Source organism: Scomber scombrus, chromosome 8 (assembly GCF_963691925.1).
Source record: "Scomber scombrus chromosome 8, fScoSco1.1, whole genome shotgun sequence".
Taxonomy (NCBI): domain Eukaryota; kingdom Metazoa; phylum Chordata; class Actinopteri; order Scombriformes; family Scombridae; genus Scomber; species Scomber scombrus.
Genome location: NC_084977.1, coordinates 880,950 through 907,964, shown reverse-complemented (window position 1 = coordinate 907,964; position 27,015 = coordinate 880,950). Strand labels below are relative to the sequence as shown.

General features: G+C 39.8%; 1 protein-coding gene across 7 annotated transcripts in view; it reads right to left on the bottom strand.

Annotated features, from left to right (window-relative positions):
• Positions 1–85: 85 nt before the first annotated feature.
• nfic (nuclear factor I/C) overlaps positions 86–27,015 on the bottom strand; it is a 69,483-nt gene continuing 42,553 nt past the window's right edge. For 5 of the 7 annotated variants that reach the window (XM_062423656.1, XM_062423657.1, XM_062423658.1 and 2 more), the window contains exons 9-12: positions 25,553–25,666; positions 25,266–25,423; positions 24,514–24,697; positions 86–11,395 (exon numbers count right to left, since the gene is read on the bottom strand). In XM_062423656.1, the coding sequence (XP_062279640.1) occupies positions 11,271–11,395; positions 24,514–24,697; positions 25,266–25,423; positions 25,553–25,666 (581 nt within the window). In that variant the 3' untranslated portion in view covers positions 86–11,270. Of the gene's footprint in view, positions 11,396–16,032; positions 16,122–24,513; positions 24,698–25,265; positions 25,424–25,552; positions 25,667–27,015 lie in introns of all 7 variants that reach the window. The other 2 variants (XM_062423659.1, XM_062423661.1) reach the window with 1 other exon arrangement.

The window sequence follows — 27,015 nt, the reverse complement described above, 5'->3', positions numbered from 1 at the left end:
TGCGTGTAAGAATGCAGGCAAGTCTACAGGGTCATCATGATATAAGCAGTTATGAATGAAATAAACAAACAGGAGACCTGTTAGCTGAGTTGTGGTATAGCTTGTTTATTAATGGTATATTTTTGCATAGGGAAACATATTCATTTCCAATAATGAATCCATCAGCATTTGCTGATAGCAATGGCTAAATATGGTTATAATGACATATTTTCAAAGATGTTAATATCCCCCACAGCAGATGAAAAACATCAGGTCAGAAACACAGGTTGAGACCGCTGTCACTCAAACTATGATACATTCAAAAAGGAACAGAAAATCCTATGTCTGAACAGACAAGTGGTTGTCCATGACTTCAGTTTAGATGGCCATGAGAAGACATTACTATGCCACGATGTTGACATCATTTCCTGTCCTTGTATAAATGCAGCCTTAGAGAAACAGTTTAGATAATGTAAAAAAAAAAAAAGGTTGATTGACATATGTTTCAGCTGAAAAACATCCAAAAGAAAAAGTACTTAAAGCTCATTGTAAAGCTGCTAAAAACTACATCCAGCCCAGAGCAGCAGCCCTTTCCACAGTGAAACTCTCGGGCTAGGATTAATATCAGCACTCCAGCTCTTTTTTGCCAACAGTAAGTAGCTATGGAATAAGAGCCATAAAACACTCTAAACTCTCCCAATATGGAATATAATAGCCTCAGGATAAGGAACACAACTTGCCTGGCCGTATCTATTATTTTCTCATATTGGGATACTAAGTCATGCAGTATTGCTTGTTTCAGAATGGCTATCAGGTAACAATTGAAAATATATAGTTATATAATGTAATAGTTCTGAGGTCAGAGGAATTTATACAATACTGGATGATGGTGACAATTTTGAGCTTTTCTTTAATTTGTTATATGGGAAGTGACTATGGCATGAGCATGATGCAATGCACTTTAAAGTGTTCCAATCGGAAAACATAGACTCATGAGCGGGGATGCCACTCTGCTTCACCTCCACAGTCTATTATTTTCAGGTATTTGGGGACCTCATTACACACTTTTGGTTACCAAGAATGTAGTTTTGTTATCCCACCACTAACTGAATGACATAATGCCCTGATATATGCTTAATGTGAAAAGGACTGTGGTCTGTGTGGACTGTAGTCATGCAATAACTGAAGAAAGCTGTTCATGCCTATGCTCTCTCTGATGTAAGGGATACATATCTGGAAGCAAGCAAAGCAGTCCTTTACTATAATATCTGAAAAAATATGAGAAAAAATCCTTAAAATATAACACAGCCTTAAAATGCTCTCTGACAGACAACTCTTTCATTCGTTACAAAGTGTCCTAAGCACATGGAGTAAACAGTTTGCAGAAGCAATATACCCACCCATACAGAAAGGAAATCAATATGGCATCACATTCACAGCAAACAATGCAACTCTACAAAATCTCAAATCAGTAACTAAAAAAGGTTTTGCTGTGAGTCTGAATTACAGACAGGGTTTTGAAGGGACATTGAAAATAACAATTCAAACGTTCAAGTAAGAAACAGCAAAAGAAATACATATTGGACTTTTTCCAGGCAACAGCAGCTGTAGGGTAGAGTGTAGAATCACACTAATAGTTTATAGAAAAGAGCCCTCTATGAAAACATCCCCCTAAAAACCATCCCAAAAATGTGTTGTTTAGATATCCAACAATCCCTTTGTTCCTCACACAGCATTCAGTTTAAGATCTGTCTGCAGTTGTAACAAATAAGAATTGCCTTCAGCAAGTACAACAGTTCAGTTACAGTAATAACTGCTTACAATACTAACCATAACCAACCAAACACAATCACAAAGCAGTTTTGACTCTGATATGGTGCATCCTATTCAGAAACATTGTTTGCATTGTTGGCACTTAGCACATGCTAAAGGTGTATATCTATGGTTATTCTCTGCTAACAGTGCTAACAGTTGTCAGAACAGCACTTGGTTTGTACCACAGAGAAAAGAAAAATCTAGAGGGAACTTAAGACCAAAATCTATCCCAATGAATAATAACATCTTAGTCAACAAACATGTAGTCAATACATTTTTGACAATGTACTTTTATAGCGGATTGTAAAGTAGAGAAAATGTGCCAGATATGTTAATGAACCAAAATGTAATCATTAGTTCCTAAAGATAGCCTACTTACTTAAATGAATGAATCAAACGCTAAATAGTACAAAATCAATAACTAAACACAGCATCTTATTATGTAAATATTAGTCTCTATTTATGTGGCCCTCAAGTTATTTTGTGCATTTTACCGAGTCATAACTTGGCACTCATTATTATTTCATTGTTATCTGGCAAACACATATTTGTTCATATGGAAGTGAGTATTAATGTCAACGAGCACTGAATATAATACAAATGATGTATACTAAGAAGAAGTCATTTCCTTCAAAGCAACATTCACAGCTAAGCACAAGCTCAGATAACCTCATTCACCTTTCTTCCTGACTGCCTAATGCTTCCACTGCCATGTTACATACTGTACAACAAAGACACAATGAAAACATGTGCCTGGGGAATATACTAACAATGACATTTCCTGAACATGTGGACTGTATTGTTTTCATTCCATCTCTGGAAGGTGGTTAAAGGTTTATTTCTCACCAAACCGATAGCTGTTCAACATAGCAACTAACTAAAGCAAGTAACTAAAGGAAAAATGGGCTTTAGAACCTAATGTTGTCTTCTCACAAATAAGTACTAGCTTACAAATATGCTTAATGGTAAATGAATGACCAAATAACAATGCATTCTAAGCAACAACTCAGTATGATGCAATAACGTATTGAACAATATTATTGTATTAAACTTACTATAGTAATTCATGCATGTAATAAGAATGCTGATCAGTCATATGTTCAGTGGATATTTTGACTTATCATGGTGGGACAAGCACAGGTGTTACTAGTACCATCAACAAAGGTTCTGATCTATTCAAGTGTCCCAGTAAGACAGCAATCCAGCATGCACAATACAAAGGACCCTAAAAGTAAAACAGCCAAATGGAATTCAGCCATCATGTTTTTCATTATTTACACCTGTACTTTTTTCCATTGTGACATGTCAAAATGTCTTCTGTGAAAAAAAAGTGAAAATGAGGTAAAAGATGAATTAGATAAAGGAACTTATTATTATGGCACTGGTCCATTGCTGCTAATGCTCAAACGGCTATTCCACAAATAATTGTTACTGGTAACTATTAACATTTTTTTGTACCTTTTTGTAAAGTGGTATCACACATTGCATATATTAGCCATTTAGCAAATGTGCCACAAAATGCAGATAAAGATAGTCTGTCAATGTTTCCTCTAGATTTTCTTCAACTCTTTGGGTTGTTTTATGGCTTGTCACCCATTCCTACTGGCCAGAGCTGGTAATGTTCTCAATACTGAGCATCAATACCTGTGCTAAAGTATGTCACACTTCCATGTAGTGTTAGAATACAACTGAATACAAACTAGCCATAAAAATGATAGGCACTGCTTGTTGAAATCATTTTTGTTTTTTTCACTTTCCATACTGTTGACCTGCTGGTTTATTTGAATAGAGCATTAAGTGGTGAGTCTGCATGTCAACTTTCTTTGACCCGAGGAGGGGACAGTGTTTGGTTGCGAGGCTGAACTGATGTAGAGCAATTTCCCCCCAATTAAGTTTTGTCATGAACACACTGAGGGGTTTTTTTCTTTCTGTTTTTCTTCTTCAATCACAGAGATATAGGCATATTGTATGTCTGTGCATTTTGGCTTTGGTGGTATTATTTTATTTATAATCTCTCTATGTAGTACATTTTGTACAATGAGGAGACATCACACTGCACAAGCTTAAAACGCTTTCAGCTGAGCCAGGACAACTGACACACTTCAGTACACATTGGATTAGTCTTCCAACTTAGTTGGCGGTTGTCATGTAGGGAAGGTATTTGGTTTTATTTGTATATTTTCTTTGTCAGATTGCTATTCAGTGATAGACAGAAAGTAGAGAGGAATAGAAAGGAAGATGATTCACACTTTCTAAACTGCTTCAACACAGAATCAAACCTCTCCTGACTGCCAGGAGGCACACTTGACCAAATGGTGACAATACACTGCTTTATGCCTTTAAATAGTGCATAGATCATCTGCAGGTGAAGGTTTAGAATTTAAATCAGTTTTCATCTTGGCCACAGGTAGAGCTGCTAGAAGACAAAATGAAGCAGTAATAAGACTCTCAACATACAATGTGCACAGTAATCTTGGTCATCAGCTGGGGGATACAGTCAGTGTGATCCTGTTATCCATTACATGAGTCCTGCAAAACACAAAACATTTGTATGGCTTACAGTTTTCTTCTCTTTTTTTTTTAGCTGTGTAGGAGTGGCGAGTTACATATATGGCAATTTTAAGCTGTACTTTTTGGTGTTGTATTGCATTATTTTATTGAACCAGTTTTGGTGTTACTGTGTCTGCCTCTTTAAAGTTTAACTGGGTCTCTCAAAGTAGAGAGACTTTAGATGTTTGGGTTGTTTTTTTTTACTAGTTATGTACTGCCTTCAGTCTGACATTTTAATCTAAGAATGATCTGTTTCTGTCTGTGGGCTCAGATGATCTCCCTTTTATTCATGCAATGCATTTGTTGATAGGCAACCAGCACCTAATCACAGACACATCACAACTCAGTAAACCACAGTGAGTCCCATCATGGGTTAACACTCTGCTTCATCTTTTTATCATTTCACTGATATCCTTCACCTTCCAGGTTATACAGTCTTGTATTCCCATTGTGATATCATTAGGGACAGACAAAATATATTTGATTGAAATTGGGAGTACAAACATGAAATCCTAATTATAATTTGGCCTGATATCCGTGAATCAAGCCATATGCTTTCAAGTTAAATAATCACAATCAACACTAATATCAACTTCACACCAAGCTTCTGTTGCTCTTAATTAGACATGAAGTTCTGAAGTATTACCTACACCAAGCAGCTCCTGTTTTTGATCCTGCACTACCAAACAGGTTTCAAAACATCTTGGCAAGTGGTGTTCAATTCAGGTAGTATCTGGGGCAATAGCACCATCCTGTGGCCATTTACACAGTACTTTTCACTTTGTCTCGTAATTTCAGAGAGAACTCCTAAGTAGAGGTATTCATGGGTCCACTGAGTTGCTATACCTAAAAACGGACCAAAAGCCTAAGCCAGCAAGGTCTGAACTATGTTTAGTGTTATCAGGTCTGGTCAGGTCACATTGTATTGCTATAGGCCTCAGGTCTAAGTGTTAATATATCTCTAATACCTGAGGGATCCCAGTGGACTTTCTATTAGCTCTGATCACATGGTGAGTCATCATCCTAGGAGGAAGACAGACAGATAGTGTGGATTGTGTGTACTGCTCTTTTTGTTAACTGGTGGAGCATCATGCTAACCAGATATTCTGCCATTTACATTTTTTTCTTTCCAATCCCACCACACATACGATCCCATTTCCACCTAATTTTCTAAAAGATATTTGGATGGGTTATTCATTTCCTTATTGATATGCCATACCACTTTCTACACTCACATTTATGTGTATGGCCTTTATGACACAGACTGACATTGAGCATGTTCTGCAACTGCAAATAAACAATAAACTGTGTTGTTGTTTTTTTATCTATCCACAAATAAAAAAATGTCCATATAGGTAGTGAGTGCTACAGCAAAAAGGAATGATCATTAACAGTTGTTATGAGTGATACTAATTTGAAATTGAAATATTTCAGGACAAGATTTAGTTTAAAAACATGGCTGCCAACAGCTAATCAGTGTGACATCAGTGTCTGTCACTGTGTATTCTGATTCAGATCTAGTCACAGATATTTCTAAACACTGTCTGTTATTAAAATAACACTTAGAGAACTGTTTAGTTCACCCTAACTTAACTTGACCTCTGGGATTGTCTCTGTCCCACTTTCACCCATCATCATTCATCATACTTCACATCGCTAAACTTTACAACCAGCTCCCACACACTTTTCCCATTTCATGGGTCTCTTGCTCTGCAGCTTGGCCACCAGCTTAAGAAAGCCTAACTAAAATACAAAAACACTTGAACATTCTATACATTCTTTTTTTAAACTGATAAATTCATGTTGTACATATTTTTTATACACACTGCTGTGTTTAAACCTATAATCCTACAAGCAACATTATAATAACAATCCAAAAGATAACTAAAAAATAATCTAAAAGCCAAGTAGAGTAAGAATAGTGTTAAGTGCATGCATCCATATAAAACTCAAACTCACCATTGGCATTTTATAATATCTGGTCACATGACTAGTCGTGTAGTCAAATCATACAGGGAAATGGACGGTGTTCTAATGGCCAATCAAAGAGTTACAGAGCCTTAAAGCCCAAGCCTTAACAGGTGTGACATGTTTCCATTAGATGGTGTTGGGGGCTTGGCCACAAAATGTTTAAACACAGACCTTCTCTGCAAAAAACACAATTAAATGTGTTTGCATGTATTTAATACTTAATATTAAAACAGGATGTAGACAGAGCTGTGCAGCATCTCTCTTGCTTTTGTTCGTATTGTGAACATTAGGCAGGAATTACAACCAGACTTTTAAAACCAGCGGGGCCATTACCTCACCTTCAAATAGAGTTTCATTTACAACCTAGTGCGCACATCTAGTTTATTTTCAGCATTGTGGTACAGTCCACCCTTTTCAGCTAACATCTTTAAACAGCAGAGCCACTGAGATAGGTCAGCTCTATGAGCTCTAGCTGTGGAAAATGATGTCACTGAAAAGAATCAACACTGAATACAGTTATTTTCTGATGCTAAACAATCGAATGACAACATCTTGACCTTGGAAACAATAAACTAAACTCTGTGGCCACTTAATAGCTTTTTCAAAGCTTTCTTACAGTTTGAGTTTAATCAATTGCCATGAAGATGGTTCAGTTGTCATCACATGATCAAATGAAGTATAAAACACTGGTCATGTGATAACAGGTGTTTGTATCCTTGTAGCAGGATATGGATCTAGATCTCTCTTATATATGTTACTACTTGTTATCTCATGTGATCAAAGTTCCAGACTTATATCACAGGATGACACCTGAGCCAACTCAATTAGCTGATGAAACCTGTGAGATGTAGTTGAGAGTCATGGAAAAAGCATGCAGATCGGCTTTGAGCTAAGATAATTTTGTCAAAGGTCTGGGATGTGTTTAGCTCAGCTTAGCATAAAGCTAGGTTAAACATGTCTATACTATATGTCCAGTAGACTGAGAGTCTTTAGGCTACTGGACAGTGGGCTGAGACAGTCATCATTCTTCTCATGTGACTTAAACAAGTGTATTTCCCAAAATGTCAAAATGTTCCTTCAACACTGTAAAATGTGCTGTCTTTATTTGAACTGGAGTAGAGCATAAGCACTGTCCCAGCCTCTGCTCAAACTAATGAAACTTTTCATTGAGTTTACACTCAAGCTAGTATCTCAACTGCCAGCTAACACACGGTCAGTGTTTTACCTAAAACTGTGTACCTGCTACAATGATTAATGTCAAGCAATCACACATGCAGCTTTTTTGTATTTTTTAAGCACTACCTGCTGTACCATGAAAAGTAGGATTACTTTTCCATAATGTATTATTGTTCTTTAACTAAAGGCAAGGCACATAATGTGTTTATGAAATATCGTGCAAAATAGAAGTTTAACAACAGGGCTATTATTAAAATTCAAAGAAAGACACACCTCCCTTCCATCCACTGGTACAGAGGGAGGAAGGGGAGTAGGAGCTGGGAAGGAAGAAGAAGAGCAGGATAGAGGTATCGTCAGTTTGAGCCATGCATTCTTCAGGTCAGCACAGCAACAAGGGCAGCACCATGCAGTATACCTGTACATCAGCTTTATGCCAATTTTAACCAAACCTTAAACCTCGCCCTACCAAAACCCAGTTCATATCAGCACCTTTAGTGCAAAACCTGAACCCCTAGCAGGCACTGACGTCTGTCAACTTTAACCCCAATCCCTGGGAAAGCAAATGGCAAAGACACAGACATCTGTTTTCAGACTGAACACAAAGCCAATTTCAGATGGGCCGAGAAGATGCAAATTCTAGGCAGTATAAACTGTGGAGATGCATCTGTGTGAGTTGAAAATATTTCTCCTTCAGCAAAGACTTAAAAAAAAACACACTTATTCCAACATTGTTTGACAAAAACATTTCTAAACATATAGGGACGAGAGGTAAAAAGAAGAAAAAAGGAGGAAATTACCAGACAGAATGGGTTACTGATGAGCTCCAAGTCTGAGCTGTCATACAAACACATACAACTACTGTATTCTCCACACACATGCTCTGTTCATACATTGCGAACTAGCAAGGGTCTGTACAGTTGGTACACTTGCTGTTTGGATAGCCCCATTTGTGACCTCAGCACTATGAATTTGATTTTTGTGAACCTTTAGGGGTAAAAGTCACTACATGATCTTTTACTGTAGTGGGATGCATCTTCAAAGGCATGTTTTGATGGATGCATATCAGCTTTTGCCTGGTATGATGCTTTCATAGGACATAGGTATGTTGCTCAGGAGACGTGCAGCAGTCACCGCTGTATGTGTAAATAGTCGATGCAGGGAACGCTATATGATCAATTCATGGAGTAACGTCTGCAGGCTGCAACTCCACCTGTCAAATTCATGTGTACAACACAGGACAACATTTCGCTTGACATTCAATCTGATTGCAACTTGAAACAGAAACACCAATCCACCAAACCAAAACTAAATACAACCCCAGGCAACAGACTTCATTAAACTGCTTCATAATTGCAAAGCCTAAGAGATTAAAACATGGCACTAGTTATAAAATATTAGTTTCTAAAAATCTGTTTTCATCTCCAAATGATATACACAATATCTGAAGGCCAGGGTGCACATGTTCTGCCTGCTGCTGTTGTATTTGGAGTTTGCTTGAATTTTACATTCAAATATCAATGGTGATATGTTTTATAATTTGATTCTGGTTATTCTGCTTCTGCATTCAGATCTTTGACCACAACAACACTTCTGCTTCTATGAACATGTGGTTATGAGCTGTCGCAGAAAGGGTTAATATTTGTATTCTATTACATGCTAACCTTGTCAAATTGCAGTTAAAATGCTACATGTAAGATTTTAAGCAATTGTTTTCTTTTAAAAAGATTACCGACTAAATGAAGCTTTGAAAAGCCAGTCATAACAGAACATTGCTTTGCCTCACTAAAGCACTAAACTATGCTAATTGTGTGTCATGATTGGACACAGAAAAGAGAGCTCATGGCCTACAAACTCTGCTTTTATTGTAAATACTTGATTGGTTGCTTGATGCCTGTGGTAAAACCAACCCTAGCATTGTGGCTGACCTCCAGTTCATCTTTGCTTGAACCTGAACCTAAACTTACTGTTCTTCCACAAATTGTGCAGGTTGGGGCCATGAGCTACACAGTGCAGAACCTCTTAGGGACCTTCTAAATCAACATTCAATCTCAAGCTGGACAGAGAAACCTGGATTTGTGCTCATTTCAAGTCAGTGTATGTGTGACCTGCTGTCATAACCATCATTATCTTAAAGAAAATCCCACTGGTTGGAAACACGCCACATCATCGCACCTTTATCAAAAAGGAATTTTAACTTAATCATAGTGCAATGCCTGCTATATTTCTTCCTAAGTGTCTGCCTACACACAATTACAAACCCTGTCACTGTGTTCTCTGAGACACAAACGAAATCTACCTAACATCCCCTCAAAACAGAGCAAGGGATGAGTGTGGAAATGCAGGAACCATATTCACATTCTAACACGAACACACCTACACACACACACACACACACACACACACACACACACACACACACACACACACACACACACACACACACACACACACACACACACACACACACACACACACACACTTGTGTTTCCATCACTTCAGAGGATATTACATTGACTTACATTCATTTCCTGGTGACCTAACCTTAACCATAACCACATGCCTAAACTTAACCTTAACATTAACTTTAAACCAAGTCTTCACCCTAAAATTAATGATTTACGCTTAAAGGACTTTCTTTTTGTCCTCATAAGGGCGGTGTAAACAGATTTACGTCTCCTTAACGTGAGGAATACCTGAACCACACACTCACACACACACACACACACACACACACACACACACACACACACACACACACACACACACACACACGCACGCACACACACACACTCCACACCATGCTACAGTTTTAAACACATTGAGCCCAGTGAACACAGCAGCCTGTTTTCTGCGGGCTATGCAGCCACATGATCCTGGTTTCAATGTGTCCTTGCTTTTCTCGGTTCTGCTGAGCTGTCTCCCTGTGGCAGCTGCATGTTTCTTCCAGCCAAGGGTTGTGCATCTGACTGTAGCATTGTGTGTAGTGTTGGAGGAGGCATGAATATAGCTCTTATATTCCACAGTTACTCATTGTTGTCTGATAAAAAAGCACAATCAAACAGTCTTAGAAACATGAGCCTCTCAAAGCAACTTAATGGTTTCAGGCTGATGATTGTCAATAAAAAAAAAAGACAAAGCCTCTGTCTTTTGGTGGGAAGAGAGAAAAAAATGCGCTGTTTCAACTCTTCATTTTCTTCAGGCGTAGTAATAACATATTAAAAAGTGCAAAGAAACATTACTTATTAACAATAGGATCTCCTATTTCATGTCGTTCAGAAAATAAGGGAGGCTTATTTGCATATATAATAAGCAGCACCTGCAGCGGAGAGGGGCATTCTGGGTTTTTGGGGGGGGGGGATGAGGTCTATGTCCGTTCCCAGGGAGGAGGCCTTAAACTGGATTTAGTGAGGAGACTTAAGGGTAGAGGGGCAAAGGCTGACATCCATCCCAGAGAAATAGGTCTCATCCTGGGGACACAATTAGGTTACAAGCATTTTAGGATCTAGTGGGTTGAGGCCTGGGTCTGATCTGCAGCTCATCTGGACCAACCAGACATCTGCATCAATACATTGCTTTCACTTGAAAATCACAGCTCACATTAGTGGCCATTTTGTGAGAGCCATTTAGTGTCATATAGCATAGTTCATTCTGGGGCTGCAAAAATAGCTGAGAGAGAGAAGCATCCTACTTCAATCCAGGCTCACTCTTCTGGGTACATACACATATATAAATATATGTCACTATATAGTTATATATAGGTATGACCGCACGACATGCTTCTATAAAGCTGAATATATTTTTTCTCTGGCAATGTCTTGACAACATTGTTTCCTTTCCTCCAGGACATTACCGCCATGACAATCACCTTTCCTCCAGAGTTCACTCAGTTGCCCAGATACCAAGACTGCAACACAGAGAAACACACAGTTAACATTTGTTATGAAATAACATAAGCATTTCTCTCACACACAAGTACAGGATTATAAAATCATACTTTGTTGCCAATTTTGGAGCGAACGTTGTTAATTAGCATATGTCTGAATAGCTTTATAAACACACTGTAAATGTGGTTAACTACAAATGTATATAAGAAAATGTAAACTTTATAACAGGTTCTATCAAAGGAAATCGACATGTGTAAAATCACTTAATAAAAGCTCTTTGAATTATAAAGATGAATAATCTTGTGAGGATTTATATTATTTGAAGAATGTGTTAATGTTAATACAAATAAAGTGATATATGTGTTTGGTGCATTTATAACATACATTTATGCTGGCTCACTTTGTCAAACATTCTGAAGGAACACAGAACACAATTTATCTTTGGTCAATATCAACAATAAACTGAACTGTCCAGTTAGCCTATGAGTCATGAGGCTACAGCTTCATCAAGAGCTGGTCATTTACAGGACCGACCCCTATAATGATTTTTGGTTGTTGGGGACTCTATCATTAGAGATGTCAAGCTCCCTGGTCCAATCACATACTGTCTACTTGATGGCAAAATAATAGACTTTTTACAACTAATTCCTGTGCTTGTGATATTCAGCCCCTATCCAAACTGTAGTAGCCCATGTGGACACCAGATAATTCATGTCAAGGAAATAAGTTAAATTAAAGAATGAGCTGAGCTTCAGTCATCTTCCTCTGCACAAGAAGTGTGTCTTGTCTGGAAATGTTCACATTTTAACTAAAAGTTGTGGACATTTAAGGCTCCTGATATAGTGTGCAATTCTGGGTTGTCCAGGATGGAAGTTGACAAGAGAAAGGTTGTCAAATCACAGGTCATCAATCAAAACTTCTGCTCCTACATCTCACTGTGATGCCTGTCCAGCGATGGAGGGTTTACCAAAGACAGGCTGCATCAAAATTCACTTTACTGACAGTGTCGGTAATGTAAGACCTAATTTTCATAATGTGAAAATGACTTACTTACTTATTCTTACTGCTGGAATATGGCATTAATTGATGGGGGCCAGTGCAGACATACAGTGACTGTACCACATAGGCAAAAAACAAACTATTTTAAGATCATTTATGAATAAATACAAAACGTATTACGGTCAAAGCTTATGTGAGTTAATTACATGTCCCTGCTTGCTTACTATTTACATTGTTCTGATACAGTACCATCCACAAGGCATTCATTGTCACAGTCCACCATGCCTCAAAATATAAATTGAACAGTCTGAAATAGATTTCTTAGGTTAGTTTTAGATTGTATTAGGCTCACCATGTAACATGGTGACATGCAACAAAATGCAAGCAATGATACTTTGTCAGTATTTTGCATTTGTTTTTGTGAGCATAATGAAGCTGCTCTGTAATATTTTTGATTCAGGGGACAGTTTCATCTAATATGCGACATGCAAGCTATAATTTGCAACATAATTTCCTCTCCTGTTAATTTTGGCTAATTTCAAGAATCAAAACAAAACAAACTGAAACTGTGACCAGGCTACATTGTCATTAAAATATCCATAACAACCTAGTTGTCACTAATATCCACTAAGAAATTTGCTCACCATGCATTTAGTTGTGACAAACTTTAGAATTTAGAGAGGGAGAGACAGAGGGAGTGAGTGAGAGAGGATTCCTGGCTCAGCAGTATTGGCTGAGCTGTTTCTGAAGCAGAAACACTGCAATGCAGCAGGCATGACACAATCCAAACTGCGATCTAACAAAGAAGGCCCAGCATTACTCTTTAATAATAATAATGATGATAAATTCAATTTGTACTGCACTTTACATTCATAGTGAAACTCAAAGTGGTACAGTATAAATAACATAGAACACACAACATGAAGAAACTATTGAGTTACGATGAAATATCCTTCCTCAATAGAAGGCTTTTTAGGCCTTTTATAAAAGACACTTGGATCTGTGCTGCCCTCAGATGGTTAGGATGGCTGTTCCACAAGCTGGTGCAGCTTGGTACTGGAGCAAGCTGATGGCAGATCTGGGGGTGCAGGTGGAGTTTGTGGTGTGATCAGTTCCTCTAAGTCGGGAGGCACATGTCCATTGATGGATTTGTATGTGAGTATCAGGACTCTGCAGTAATCCAGTCTTGAGGAGATGAAGAAATGGACAAGTTTCTCTGCAACTGACAGGGTTAGAGAGGGACAGAGCTTAGAGATGTTTTTCAGATGGTAGAAAGAGGTTTTGCACAAATGTCTTATATGGTCATCAAAAGCCGAGGGTCAAACCTAACACCCAGATTGGTGACTGAGGACGAAAGGGGTTGTCGTGGCCATCAAAGGTGAGATGATGTATGGGTAAATACTGAATCTGATGTTGGGTGCCAATAAAAATAGCCTCAATTTTCTTGCTGCTTAACTGGAGGAAATTTGTGATCATGCAGGCCTTTGTCTCCTTAAAATCTGCTGAGACGTGAAATGAATGCAGAAGAGCGTGGGGGTAGTACAGGTGGGTACAACATTATCATAACAACGTCTGCTGATGACATGTCCATGCAGAAGCTGGGCAGGTGATGTGCTGGAGGTCCATAGTCATGATGGCTGGGTCAGTGATTTTCCAGTTCTGAAAAAGCATTTGACACTGACAATGACAAAGCTGGTTGATATGGAAGATAGTGAGGTGAGGATGATGTGTATCTCAGAGTGGAAAGATGGATTTGGTTTGTGAGGGCAGTAAACACGCAGTGCCATCATGGAGTATGAAGGATAACATTTTAAAGCAAGGCATTGAGTAGATCAGGCATGGGCAAGAGAGACAGTTTCAGTTCAACCCTGTTTATGATCGCTAAACCACCACCACAGTCAAGAGCTGCAGGCTTTTTCCATGTAAGTATAGGCAAGATGGCACAGAGTAGTACGCTGATATGTGCCAGGTTTCAGTTAGGCACTTGAAATCAAGCCCATTGTCCAAGATGTGGTCATATATGGGGAGGGATTTATTGGCAAGAGAATGTGTATTAAATCGTTCAGTGGTTGCAGTTGAGGATGAAAGTCTTTGCAAACTCTGTAATACAATGATCCAATCCGATCCAATCCATATTTTGCATCTTGCCTGGTATAGGGTAGTCTGCAATGTTTCCAACAATGATGCTGAAGTTTGTATTGCTTCCATATTCCACAATGAAACTGCAGTGTGAGCCTAAATGGATGTAACAAGGTCTGTTTCTTAAAATCCCAAACTCTTGGCAGCAGGTTTAAAACCCTTTGTCAGGTGTAATTAGGAAGCTGGATAGACTCCAAAGTTGTGTGGCAGTGTAGGACATCATAATTCAAGCAGTTGGATCATTTGTGCAGACTGGCTGTGTTGGTAACAGCCACAGTCAGGAGATCATTACAGCTATCATGAGGAAAGCACTAAAGTCTATCAGTAGTAACGCAGCTCTGGGTGATTTCCACACTGGTAGATTGTGCAGGGGAGCTGGATGTGGCCTTGTGGCACACCTGAGCCAGCAGGGGGAGGAAGAAACAGCTGCTGTTACTTAAGTTAATTCAATGTCCACCAGTACAATAGAATGTATCCCAACTCAGAGATCGATCACAACACGCAGACAGAAAACGGAAAGACATTAAAAGCACAAGCAATACAGGAAGGCCATGTTACACACATGGCCAATTTTCTATTCAGCAAAGTGGAACTGCTTCCAGTATGCGGCAGTGTTCCCTCGCAAAGCAGAGCATCCTCTCTCGCACCGTAACTGTGGTGACCAAAGTCAGATTATACGATACCATATTACCAACACATAATGTATACTGTATATGCACACACATTTTTGATACCTAAATTACCTACAGTACCAGTCAACGGTTTGGACAAACCTTCCCATTCATATCAATGAGAAAGTGTGTCCAAACTTTTGACTGGTACTGTACATCCACTCACAAGCCTCTATAACTACCACAGTACCTGCTGTAGCCACCCACTTCTCTACCACCCTACTTGTACACCCTGACACTAACTGACCCACTTATCTACCTAAAAGCTGCTTGACTGATGCATGATTTTCACATTGAACCACCAAAAAATACTCATTGTCTGACAACCAATGTTTTACTGACAGATTTTAGATTTTATTTGCCAGACTGCCAATATCACTGTATTTAGACCATCGACAACTAACTTGTTATTGAAAGTTATAACAGTGTCAAAGAGACAGCATACTTTTATGAAGTCATGAACACAAATTGTTTAAGAAAATAAAACATGAATAAAAAGCCCAAAAAAAAGCGAGTGACAACATTATATCCAGTCATCATAATTTAGCACAAAAACTGACTTGACTGATGTGGTTAAAATGGTAAAATATAATTAAATCATTTGTGTTAAGCACCAAGCCACGTTATACACCTCTCTTGTATTTTGGTTGTGGCAGAAGTCATAGGCAGAGATACCCCCCTCCTGTAGAGGCAAAACTATCTGCATGGCTAGGTACCACTATGAGTAAATGGGATGTTTTTTTCTTTAATGATTCTCAAGCCTTTTAACCCTCCTATAATCTGGGGTTTAAAGGATTAACTGATTCCCCCTAAACTGAATTTAACAATGTCAAATGAGCTGTACTAACCTGGGCTTGGTAGAGTCCACCTGGATCTCGAGGCGTGACTCCAACGAAGGAGGAGCGATTAGCAGGGGGGGTCCCAGGGGCTGAGTATGCTGAGGGTGTTTGCGTTAACAACATCAGTCTTGTTTAGTTGCATGTGGCACTACTTTTAACAAAATCTTCAAGAATCTGCCCTTATTACACAGGAGCTACAGCAGTGAAGAGCACTAAGCCCCCCTTACTGAGACACTGGACCATCCTGTCTTATATATCTTTGATCTGCTGGACTGCTGAAAAAGGTTCACTTCACCGTGGACACTTTCATTCAGTTTATAGTTTTAAGTTGTACTCAAGGACACTCAATAGACCACCTAGGCAACAGATATGATGTTGGTGAGTCTACCTTACACTTGACAGAGTACTGCCCAGCTCATCTCTTTCTATATTTCGTCTATTGCAGTTATGATAACAAACTCCACCCAGCTGATATATTAACATCTGACCTGAGAGGTATTCCAGATTGTGGAACTGGCAAATTTGCCAGACACTATATTCACAAAGAACCAACATCTGCTACTATTAATCCATTTACACTGCAGTAACTTCACAAAATGTAACATGTGGCCATTGTCACAGGTTCTGCTTCTGTTTCCTCTGTCCACGCTTGGGACACCTGCTCAGGAGGTTAAACTAAATGTACATTTCAGGTACTTTCAGAAGATGTCTACAGTTTTTTTTATTATGATTAGTCAAGCAGATGTGATATCACAACTGCAATGGTAACCATCATTTTACATATTAGAACAACCAATAATTTACTACTATTTTCTATTTTGTACTTGTTTTGCCCAACAAGCTTTGCTTTGCATAATCATCAATATAATCATAATCAGAAGGCTGTTGGGGATGTGATGTACTCCCAACTGGACCCAAATCTATGCATACAGATTGGGTGAAAAGAGGCCAACTGATCTGTCACCAGGGCCTTTAACCACATACTCCTAGGATAGGAGCTTAAAATGACCAAAAAAGGCAGCAATCTGACCTAGACGGCTCCCCCCCCCCAGACACTGCACCAAGCAGAGACACAAATGGACTGCACTTATATAACGCCTTTCTAGTCTTATTACCAGGGGGGATTGTAGGTTCAGAACTTTAGGTGGACTCAGCTCCTAATGAGAATTTGAACACATTACAAGTGTTTAAAAAAATACAATAATAGTTCAGTGTTTCCCACAGAATTTTAAGAGACTATGGTAGATGGACCTTAAACCAACCCTTTAGGGGGGTCCGGGGGCATGTTCCACTGGAAATATTTTTTTGCACATTTTTAAGTCAAATTCATCATTTTGGGGGGTTATTTTGAGGTTATAACTATAAAAAATGTCCTTTAAGCACTTATTGGACTATTTAAACCAAACATATCTTTTTCTACATTGTGTTTCTTCAAATTACTAAACTAACTGTCTTTGCTTATCAACTAAAGACTTGACTTCCAGATCAGTGGATCAGGATCAGAGTTGATTTATTGTACAGATGGAAATAAAGAAGATCTCTCATTAAGACTTTGCTTCTTTAAACTGAACCAACCAAACCAGGATAATGTCGCTGCAGTGTGCTGTTAAACAGCACAACAGGGTTGAGTTGGAGGTGTGTGGGGAAGTTTATTTGTGCTGTTGAACGTAACCGCTGTAAAACAACCAGAAAATAACGTTTTATTGATCTGATTCACCAGCTTTCTTAATGTCAGCTCTCCCTCACTTCATTCACTCTCTAGCTCGCTCGACCACAGCGTCAGTCGATCCGGTATCTCGGTTTAACTGGTGACCATGTTAAGTGGTGACTGTCTTACATTACAAGATACATTACAAGAGGTGAATGAGTCTTCTGAACACAATTTAACTTTAGCGTAACTTAGATAGTGAACACTGATGAGTATGTATTTAAAAAGGATTAAACTAATAAAGGCTTTTAAGAGAACACCTACGTGAAAGTCACCATTTAACACGGTCACCAATGAAACTGTGACTACACCTGTAGCAGCTTACTGGCGGAGCAACTCTGTCCCCCTGTTCAGTGTCCGTACCTTTAGCACAGAACAGAGAGGCGGAATACAGTAGCAACCGGAGAGCAGCGACGAGAAATGACAGCAAACTATAACAGAGGTTAACTCCTCTGTCTCAGCGGGGGCGTAGCTGAGCCCCCCTGTGTGCATCAAAGACAGAGACACAAGTGGATCAGACTGTGGGCCGCCTCAGTCTCCCTATATAATTAATAGGAAAAAACGGTATTTTTTTTATTTTTAGGGGTGCTGAGATCAAATTTAGGGTGAGGATCAGATCAAAAGGGTCTAAAAAATCGCCCCTGCTTCTTACCACTCAAAGCACTTTTTCACTACAAGTCACATTCACCCATTCACACACACACTCACACACTGATGGTGGGAAGCTAACACACAGGGTGTTGGTGCAACTATTGGGAGCAATTTGGGGTTAAGTATCTTTCCCAAGGACACTTCGACATAGGGACTGGAGGGGCCAGAACTGCCAATCTTCCAATTAGTGGACAACCCCCTCGACCTCCTGAGCCACACATGTCTAGAAGGATGTGACACAACCAGGCAGATGTCTTCACTGACACACCACTGCATAGGGCCATCATCAACGCTCTTAGTAGAGTGCACACGCACCTGGTGTGCAGCCGAACGTCTCCTAGCCCTTGCGATCTGCATCGTCAATCCAATGAACCAGCCACTGGACTGAAAATGGAACCACCTTGGCTCACTGTCTGGCAGATAGAGTCAGTCAGACTTCCTGACATTTGTCTTGTTGTTCCAGCAACAGCAAAGTGCAACAACAGGACATAAGATCTGAACAGAGGAAAGCCTGTAGCCCGCACAAGCATGGAAACATGGGAGGAAACATCCCCCTCTCAATGTCTAAGTCATGAGGCACAATTCCTGAATGCAATGAAGTGCTGAGGCAGCTCCAAATAATGTCATCCTAATCAGGTCTAAGGACCACCTAGTGCCCAGGTACTCTAGTGCCAACTCTACACCAGACAGACACTGCACTGCAGTGTCCCATTCCCATCTGTCAAGTAAGTATACCGAAAAATGGATGTACAACGATGGGAAAATAACCCCTTCCCCCCAGGCCTACCACCTGACATAGACAACTAGGTGTGCTCCAGAAGGTGACAGTGTAAAGGGCTTGAGTGGTGAAAAGAAGTGTCTGTCATCATTCAGTGGCAATTCTAGAAGTACACAGTCAATGCTTATAGGCCCCCTGTGTGGATGTCAATAGATGCACGACTAGCTGAGCAGTTGACCTCAGTCAGATCAGAGTAATAACCATCTCCACCCAAATCTAAGCAGCTGTCTCCACTCGCTGTTGCAGATGCAAGACATTAATCCTATACATGCATACGTAATGCATGAATCCAGGTGGAGCATGAGACCTAATACAGGCTTTGCTGGAAAAGCGTTATCAGTTAGGTTGGAGTGATGTCCTAACACATGACACCAAATCACCAGAGACATTTGGGCTTTAGTTTTATTTAATGATGGGTTGAGAAATAGCCATTCTTAATGTAAGGCAGAACTACTGAACCCTGACTATAAGATGGCTAGTGTCATCATTTTTTACACACTTTGGGGGAAAAAACATGCATATACCTGAAAAATTAGGCATAAGCACTGGGAAACCTTTGTTGAGGCAGCATAGCATTTCCTGTGGTAAACCTGTTAGAGGTAGAGACAGTCATCTGTCATATGGTAAATGTATCTGCACATGTCACAGCACACAATAGCAGTCTGCCGGTTCCTCAGTTAGGAAAACTGTAGTGATGGCTCCTTTTCCTCAATGTCCTCCTGCAGTCCCAATGGAGCTGGAAGAAGGAATAGATGCCTCAGAATAGTGGAATTGGCAGCAAATAGGAGAATGTGCCTCATCCCAAGCATCCTACGGAGAGGGGATGATCATCTGATTCATTTCCATGTAGAATGTGGGGATCATGCACATGGAGATATAAGCTCCAGAAAATACTGATGGAGTTGCAAACAGAGAGGAAATCTTCCCCAGGGAACCTTTCTCCATTGCAGGGGGAAATCAGAGGGTCGCATAGCTCAATTCTCATAACCAGCAGCATATTCTGCCCAAAATAAAACATGAAACACCCACCAAATATATACAGAATGTAATTTTCACCAGGAAATGGGTCTTCACTCTATTACCAACATAAGTTTAAATAATTGCCATCATAGGTTGGAAACAGAATAGTGAAAAGTTATGGCAGATATCCCCCCCAGGGGTTAGGGCACACAACACAATTTTGACGTCACAGCCACAGAGCGTCTGGTGTTGACAGTCAATTAATGACAGAGGCAAGAAAGTGGAAACATAGTTCTCGTTGTAATCCAATTCCTCAAAGAGGGAAAAAGAATCATCATCAATTTACCATACTGGAACACAGCTGTGTGCTGCTGTGTCTGCCACTGTAGGGTGCAAGACAAGGTGGGAGATTATAATAGAGATAGAGTATTACTTGCCTTAACCACCTCCTTATCAGCGTGGGAATATAACACTGCATGTGACACACAGCATGTGGGCTTGCAGGGTTAGTCCAAAATTATATAAAAGACAAGACACTCGTCATGGAGACATGCCCTATGTCCATGACATGAGATGATACAGAGATCAGTGTGTGCGACACAGGCTTCCTCACCAAGGGAATACTCAGATTAGCAGTAACCTGAGTGTACCTCCAGTTCTCTGAGTGTGGCTTGCATCCAGCATGGTGAACACATAGCGAGCGTAAGGTCACAGTAGAGAAGAGTGTATAAGATGAGAGGCCAGGAAAGAATAAACAGATATTGTCCCTTTACTGACAACACATGAGTTGGTGAGATGAAGTAATCCCATCCCGGGTGTGGTGCCCCTAGCAAAAATATGAAATGCAAGGGCAATGGCAACAGGAGGCCCCAACCTCTGACATGATGTCATGTGATTGCCTAGATCAGGATTGAAAAAGCCAGCAAGAGAAGCAGTGTTTTCTAGCTCATACTAAGCCAGATATCAGTGCTAACTGGCTTATGGATGAGGTTATGCTATCCTGCTAGTGTAGCTATTGATGCAGCCTGAGCTACAGTAGACTAGCAGTGGAAAGTGTATGGAGCATTGCCTTAGAGGATGCAGGAACAATGGCACTTCTTCCAAGGTACACTGGACATCTTTGTCAGCATCCCTTCCCAGCACCAGGCAAATGGAATTGGGGTGTCTGTGGCTCAGGAGGTAGAGCCCACAGTGTGCTCCACTAATCAGAAGATCAGTGGTTCAATTCCCAGCTCCTTCAGGCCGCATGTGGAAATGTCCTTAGGCAATATACTGAACCCCAAACTGCTCTGGATGGCAGTGTGTGAGTGTGTGTGTGCCTTCAGTATATGAATGTGTGTTTATGGGTAAATGTGACTTAGTATTAAAGTTCTTTGAGTGGTCAGAAGACTAGAAAGGTGCTGTATAAGTGCAGACCATTCACCATTTATGGTAGGCTGAATGTGAAATGTCAGCTAGCGACACTGGAGGGTGACAAAGATTTCACTGAGTGCTGTGTACTGTACTCATTGTTAAGATGGTTAAGTGAAAAGAAGAACCAAAACAGAGGGTGCACTGGTGCTTTATAGTGCATGGATCATACCTATTGATTGGGCAGTGACTGCAAAGATCTGTCTCAGGCTGCCAAGGTGGAGCTCTGGAGGAATATACCAATAGTGATGAGCATTAGAGGGCTTAGCATGTATGTAATAGAATGGTGTGTGCTGAGCCCCAGCAGAGAGCTGGAATGCTCTTCAGAATATCTCATGTTCACATAATGTGACAGAAAATCATTTACGACTGCCACTTCAGCCTTGGCGTGTCCCACAATGGTCTACTTCACTCATATATCAGTCTCATCATCATATGATCAAAAGCTACAGAACAGCTACCAAACAGATTTTAAGGTTATGTTGCTTTGTCAACAGCTGGCCAAGATCAAGAATGACATTTTAAAATGAATTGTTTTAGGTACATTACATAGTATAACTAGTCCCATGTTTGTAAAATACATACATACATCAACACTGCACAGGGGAAAATAGTTACAATAAGAGCTAGTCCTAGTGAAGAGAGCATGCAGGGTATATTGGAATCAATATTCAGTCTTTGTAAAGATAGAAGCTGTAAAAGTGAATCATGTGAACTCACATATGAACTATCATTATTAACTGTGATATCACTACTGGCACTGCTCTGTCTTTTAATTCGGACATTACAATGAGCTCGGTAGTAACATCACTCTAACCCCACCACCTCTAACACCATCTCCACCTCCATCTGTTCCACTCTGATCTGCTGGACTTGCCACTTACTCCTCATCTCTCTCTCTGTAAAATGTGTCACAACTAAATGCAAGGTGAGATAAGTCTTTAGTGGTTTGTTAGGACAACTAGGTTGTTAGGAATATTTTAATGTGATTAAAACATGGACTCAGTTTCAACTGATTGATTTAAAGGTACAGAAACATGTCATGCCATCAGTTTTATACTATCCCACAAGGTTTGTTTGTCTTACTCTCCATTGATAAAAGTGATTTTCTCAACTTGCTGAACTACTTACTGAGCTATATTTCACTCTCAGACTGAAAGTCAGTCTTGCATAATGAGCTGTTGCCTATATCAGGTGCGGAATGCACAAAGATTAAATCATCACATGATAAAGCCACAGTGCAAATTGATGCTAACCATTTTCTTAGCAAAGCTGGCCCATTTACTCTGTATATCGTGCATGTATCATCATCAAACAACGTACTTTACACTGAAACCACTCGGCAGCTGTAGTTTAGATCTGTGCAGACTAGTTCTGCGTTGGGCAGATTTCACTAGAACATGCTCCAGAGGTGTAGTTTTGTGTTTACATTTCTTTGTTTGTTGAACATAAAGGAACTACACATCTGGAACATATGGTTCCTTAATGTTTTAATAGTTTGTGGATAACAATAGATTTCTATAGACATAAACTATATCAAGCTTGATACAAACATGATATTTACAAGTCAATTTATGTTGTTGATAATGAACATTTAATTTATAGTGAATGAATAATCAAGTCAAGACACAACTTTATAGCTGTAACTTCTATACATGTATTACTGTAACTATGTCAGTTGATTTATAAGACACACACTGATGAGCCGCTGTGTCTTTTTTTACCTGAATGTGTTTAGTTTGGGGTCAAATTCATCAAGCTCAGTCAGTGAAGGTTGACTGAGTTATTCTGGAAATATATAGGGGTGTCACCATTCTCCAAATCCTTGATTTTATTTTATTCTCAATCTCTTTTGGGTCCTTTTAGCACAGATGCATATGCCATTTTTAGACTAGTCATAAGTGATATAATGTCCATCAGTTGTTTGTAATGTACCACACTAAGGCCTTACTGTCAAAATTAAATCATTCATTAAAATGAATATAATGTAACAATGACTTGTTTCAGCAGTCAATCATGTAGTGACCCTTTAGTAACTGCAGTGTGCACTCTTCATATTAGATGATATTCAAGTTCACAATAAAACAAAAACTAAATGAAAACAGCCTAATGTCCATAAACATCCCTGAACAATGAAGTGTGTTAACTGTATCCTAACAGTGTCCTAACAGTGTCCTAACAGTAGCATCTCTGGTGCTACAAATACCCTTATAGCGCTAGTTATTGCTTTAGTGCAGACATCCCAACTCTCCCAGAAGTTCCAGGAGTGTCCTCATATTGATAGCGGCTCCCTGACGCCCGCCAATTATATACAATCTCCTGGAATCTGCAGCAAGTGAGCAAGAGTGTGTGTTTGTGTGACTATCAATGCAGAGTGTGTGAGAGCAAAGCGTCCTGATAGCTCTGTGTTGATGCTTATTAGACCTATCACCCCCCCACCGGACCAACAACCAGTTTGAGTTTGGTTGATACGTCTCCTCTATCAGCTGTTGCCGGTTTTTACCGGTTGCAGGTTCAGGTTAGAGGAGATAATGTTGACTCGCTGCATTTCTGCACATGTGTTTTTTTCTCCTCTTGACTCGCCTGCTGGACGTGACATTGGGGGCGTGGCTACATCTTTGATTCCTCTGTTGATTCGTGAGGTAATTTCGATCGATTTTCGATTTACAATCCAGATCGTGACACCCCTAGTATACATACTATATATTATACACTTTTTCCTGTAGGAATCAATTTAATTTGGGATTTTTCAAACCATCAGTCTGGAATACCCCCCAGGAACCTTTACACCTGTAGACCTTTTGTGTTATCTGTCTTCTGAACTTTTTTGCTCTTGGATATAAACAAATACAGGACTATAAACAGTAACTTATTCTATTCTAACACCCAATTGAAGGCAATGTATATCGTATACTGTATGGAGTATGTGTCATGTCATACATCTATACTATCAGTATATTTTGTTAGTGTTTTGACCACTCACTGGGTGATGTGGGGGAGTTTGCTCCCCCATCAGAGGAGGTGGGAGTGGCCTTTGACTCTGCAGACAGTGTTGGCCTGGGGAGGGAGGATGGGGGAGGAGCCAGGGAGGGTGCTGGTCCAGGAGGTACCAACATTTGAGAGGAGATGTAGTGACTGGGCACTTTCACCTGGTTGCTGCCATTCAGCTAGAAAAATCAGACAGACAACAACATTTACTGGTATGTAATGTGCTATAATACCACATTATTACTACATTATTAGACAATCAAAACTACCCCCCCCCCCCACCCCCCACCCCCCCCCCCCCACCAAAAAAAACACAACACAAACACCTTACTCACCACCCTGATCCACGCACAACACACAAACAATAAATGACTATGTTTCTTGACAATTTGTTTTGGAATGTCCTGTTGTATAAAACTGTGACTGTAACAGTTGACTGTAAAAAAGACAAAGAAGTGATATGACAAACCTATATCTACAACAGAAGAGACATTAGTAGATAGGCCGTAGGTTATTACAAAGTCTATAATGTGTCCTCTATTATTGTAGTAAATATCTTAAATAAAAGAAGCACATCATTTGGGTGGTCTGTAAACTGCCATACACAGTATGGAACCACGGCTAAAAAGAAAAGAGTGATGATCTTTGTGCAAAGAAACATATGTTAACAAGCAAGTAGTTGAGAAGATCGGTGAGTGTTTATAGTTCTGTGGCATACTCTTCTTAGAGCTATTGTTTTGTACTCACTGAACTGGGGGTCTGATTGGCAGGGTCGCAGGCCAATGAGACTAGATCTTTTAAGGGATCCTGGGCCAAGTGAGGAGGATAGCGGATTGCTCCGTGGGGGAAGTAAGAAGAGGATGGGAAATGAAGAGATGAGGAGGGGTGGGGATTCCGTGACAGACCTGGACAGAGAGAAAGAGAAAAAACAACAAATCATATTTTGTTCTTTTTTTTTTCTTGTTATTGAAGTAAAATATCAACTTTCAGGATTCTGGGAGTGCAAAGTTTGTGCATGTATGTGTGCTACTGACCACTGTGAACAGCTATGACTGGCCGGTGGTGCTGAGTGAAGGACCCCAGTCTCGGTGAGTCTTCCTGGTGAGATGGACTGTCCAGCTCTGTCTTCTTCACTGGAGGAGATAGACCTAAAACACACACACACACACACACACACACACACACACACACACACACACACACACACACACACACACACACACACACTTGTCTTTATACCCTTGTGAGGACAAATATTCACATAATGCATTCCCTAGGCCCTTACCCTAACCTTAATCATCACAATCAATGCTTTAACCCAACCTTAGCCTAAACCCAATTCTAACATTAATCATGAAACCAATTTTTAACCAGCCAAAATGTCCTCACAACAAAGAAATGTACTCACTGTAAATGGCAATGTTTAACTTTAGTCTAGTATTGCAATCACTATTCATTCAATATTCTTCAATAGTCTTCAACTATTGTTCAAATTATTGTTCACTGTGTTATTTTCCCTCATTACATATTATTGCACAAGAGCTGCAAAGCATAATTCTGCAATAGATAATGGTTCCAACACATGAAAGAACAATTTCTGAGTCTCACACATTAACTCCCAAGAGAATGACAACCTTAAAATTCTCCTACCTGCAGAGCCAGATGCCTATATAATGGCCATAGCAAACAGAAGAGGCAATAGGGGACAACCTTGCCTACGGTGTGTTTGTGAATGCAGTATTGTGTGTATTGGCATTGGCAATAAAGTCTTCATGAACCATCATTTTCAGAGTTGGCCATTGTTCTAGCTGGGGATGCCACACTCACATCGCTGGCTTTCAATTGGTTCTCTCAAAGATAAACAGACATGCAGACACACATTTAGTGGTGCAAGGCATTGGAACCAAAGGAATTGGAACCCATTAATTGTTAACTTGTTGGTTTGAAGAGCAACTTAACAGCAGCTAAAACTTTAGTGTTGCTGTCCTACAGTGCTTAAATCCCTCCCTTTTCTGCAGTGATAATCCAGTGTGTGTCAGAACACTTGTGGGTGTGGTTGGTTTTTGTGGTGCAACAGTGTTGCAGACTGGACCAAGAAACCAAGGATTCTGTTAAGACCAGAGTAAACACATTGATTATTACCACCACCACCTCCAATACAATATTAATATTTGAATAATAATTTTAAAAAGTTGAAACTGGAAAATTTGATATTATTAATTAAAATTAAAGGTAGTTTTGAGAGATGGTATGCTGTGATGCTACAAAGCAAGAGAGTAAATATTAAGCTAACACTCAAACCCCAAACCTCCTCCATGAAAACAGGAAGCCTCACTGACTACACCACTGGGAGACTAACACCACACAACAGTCCAACAGTATCTAAAGACAAATCACCTGTGTCGAAAGCTAAAGTTATGACTACATACTACACATTCCATGATCACAACCTGAGGACGTGTGGTGTGCATTGCACTAAGATATGTTGGCCCAATTT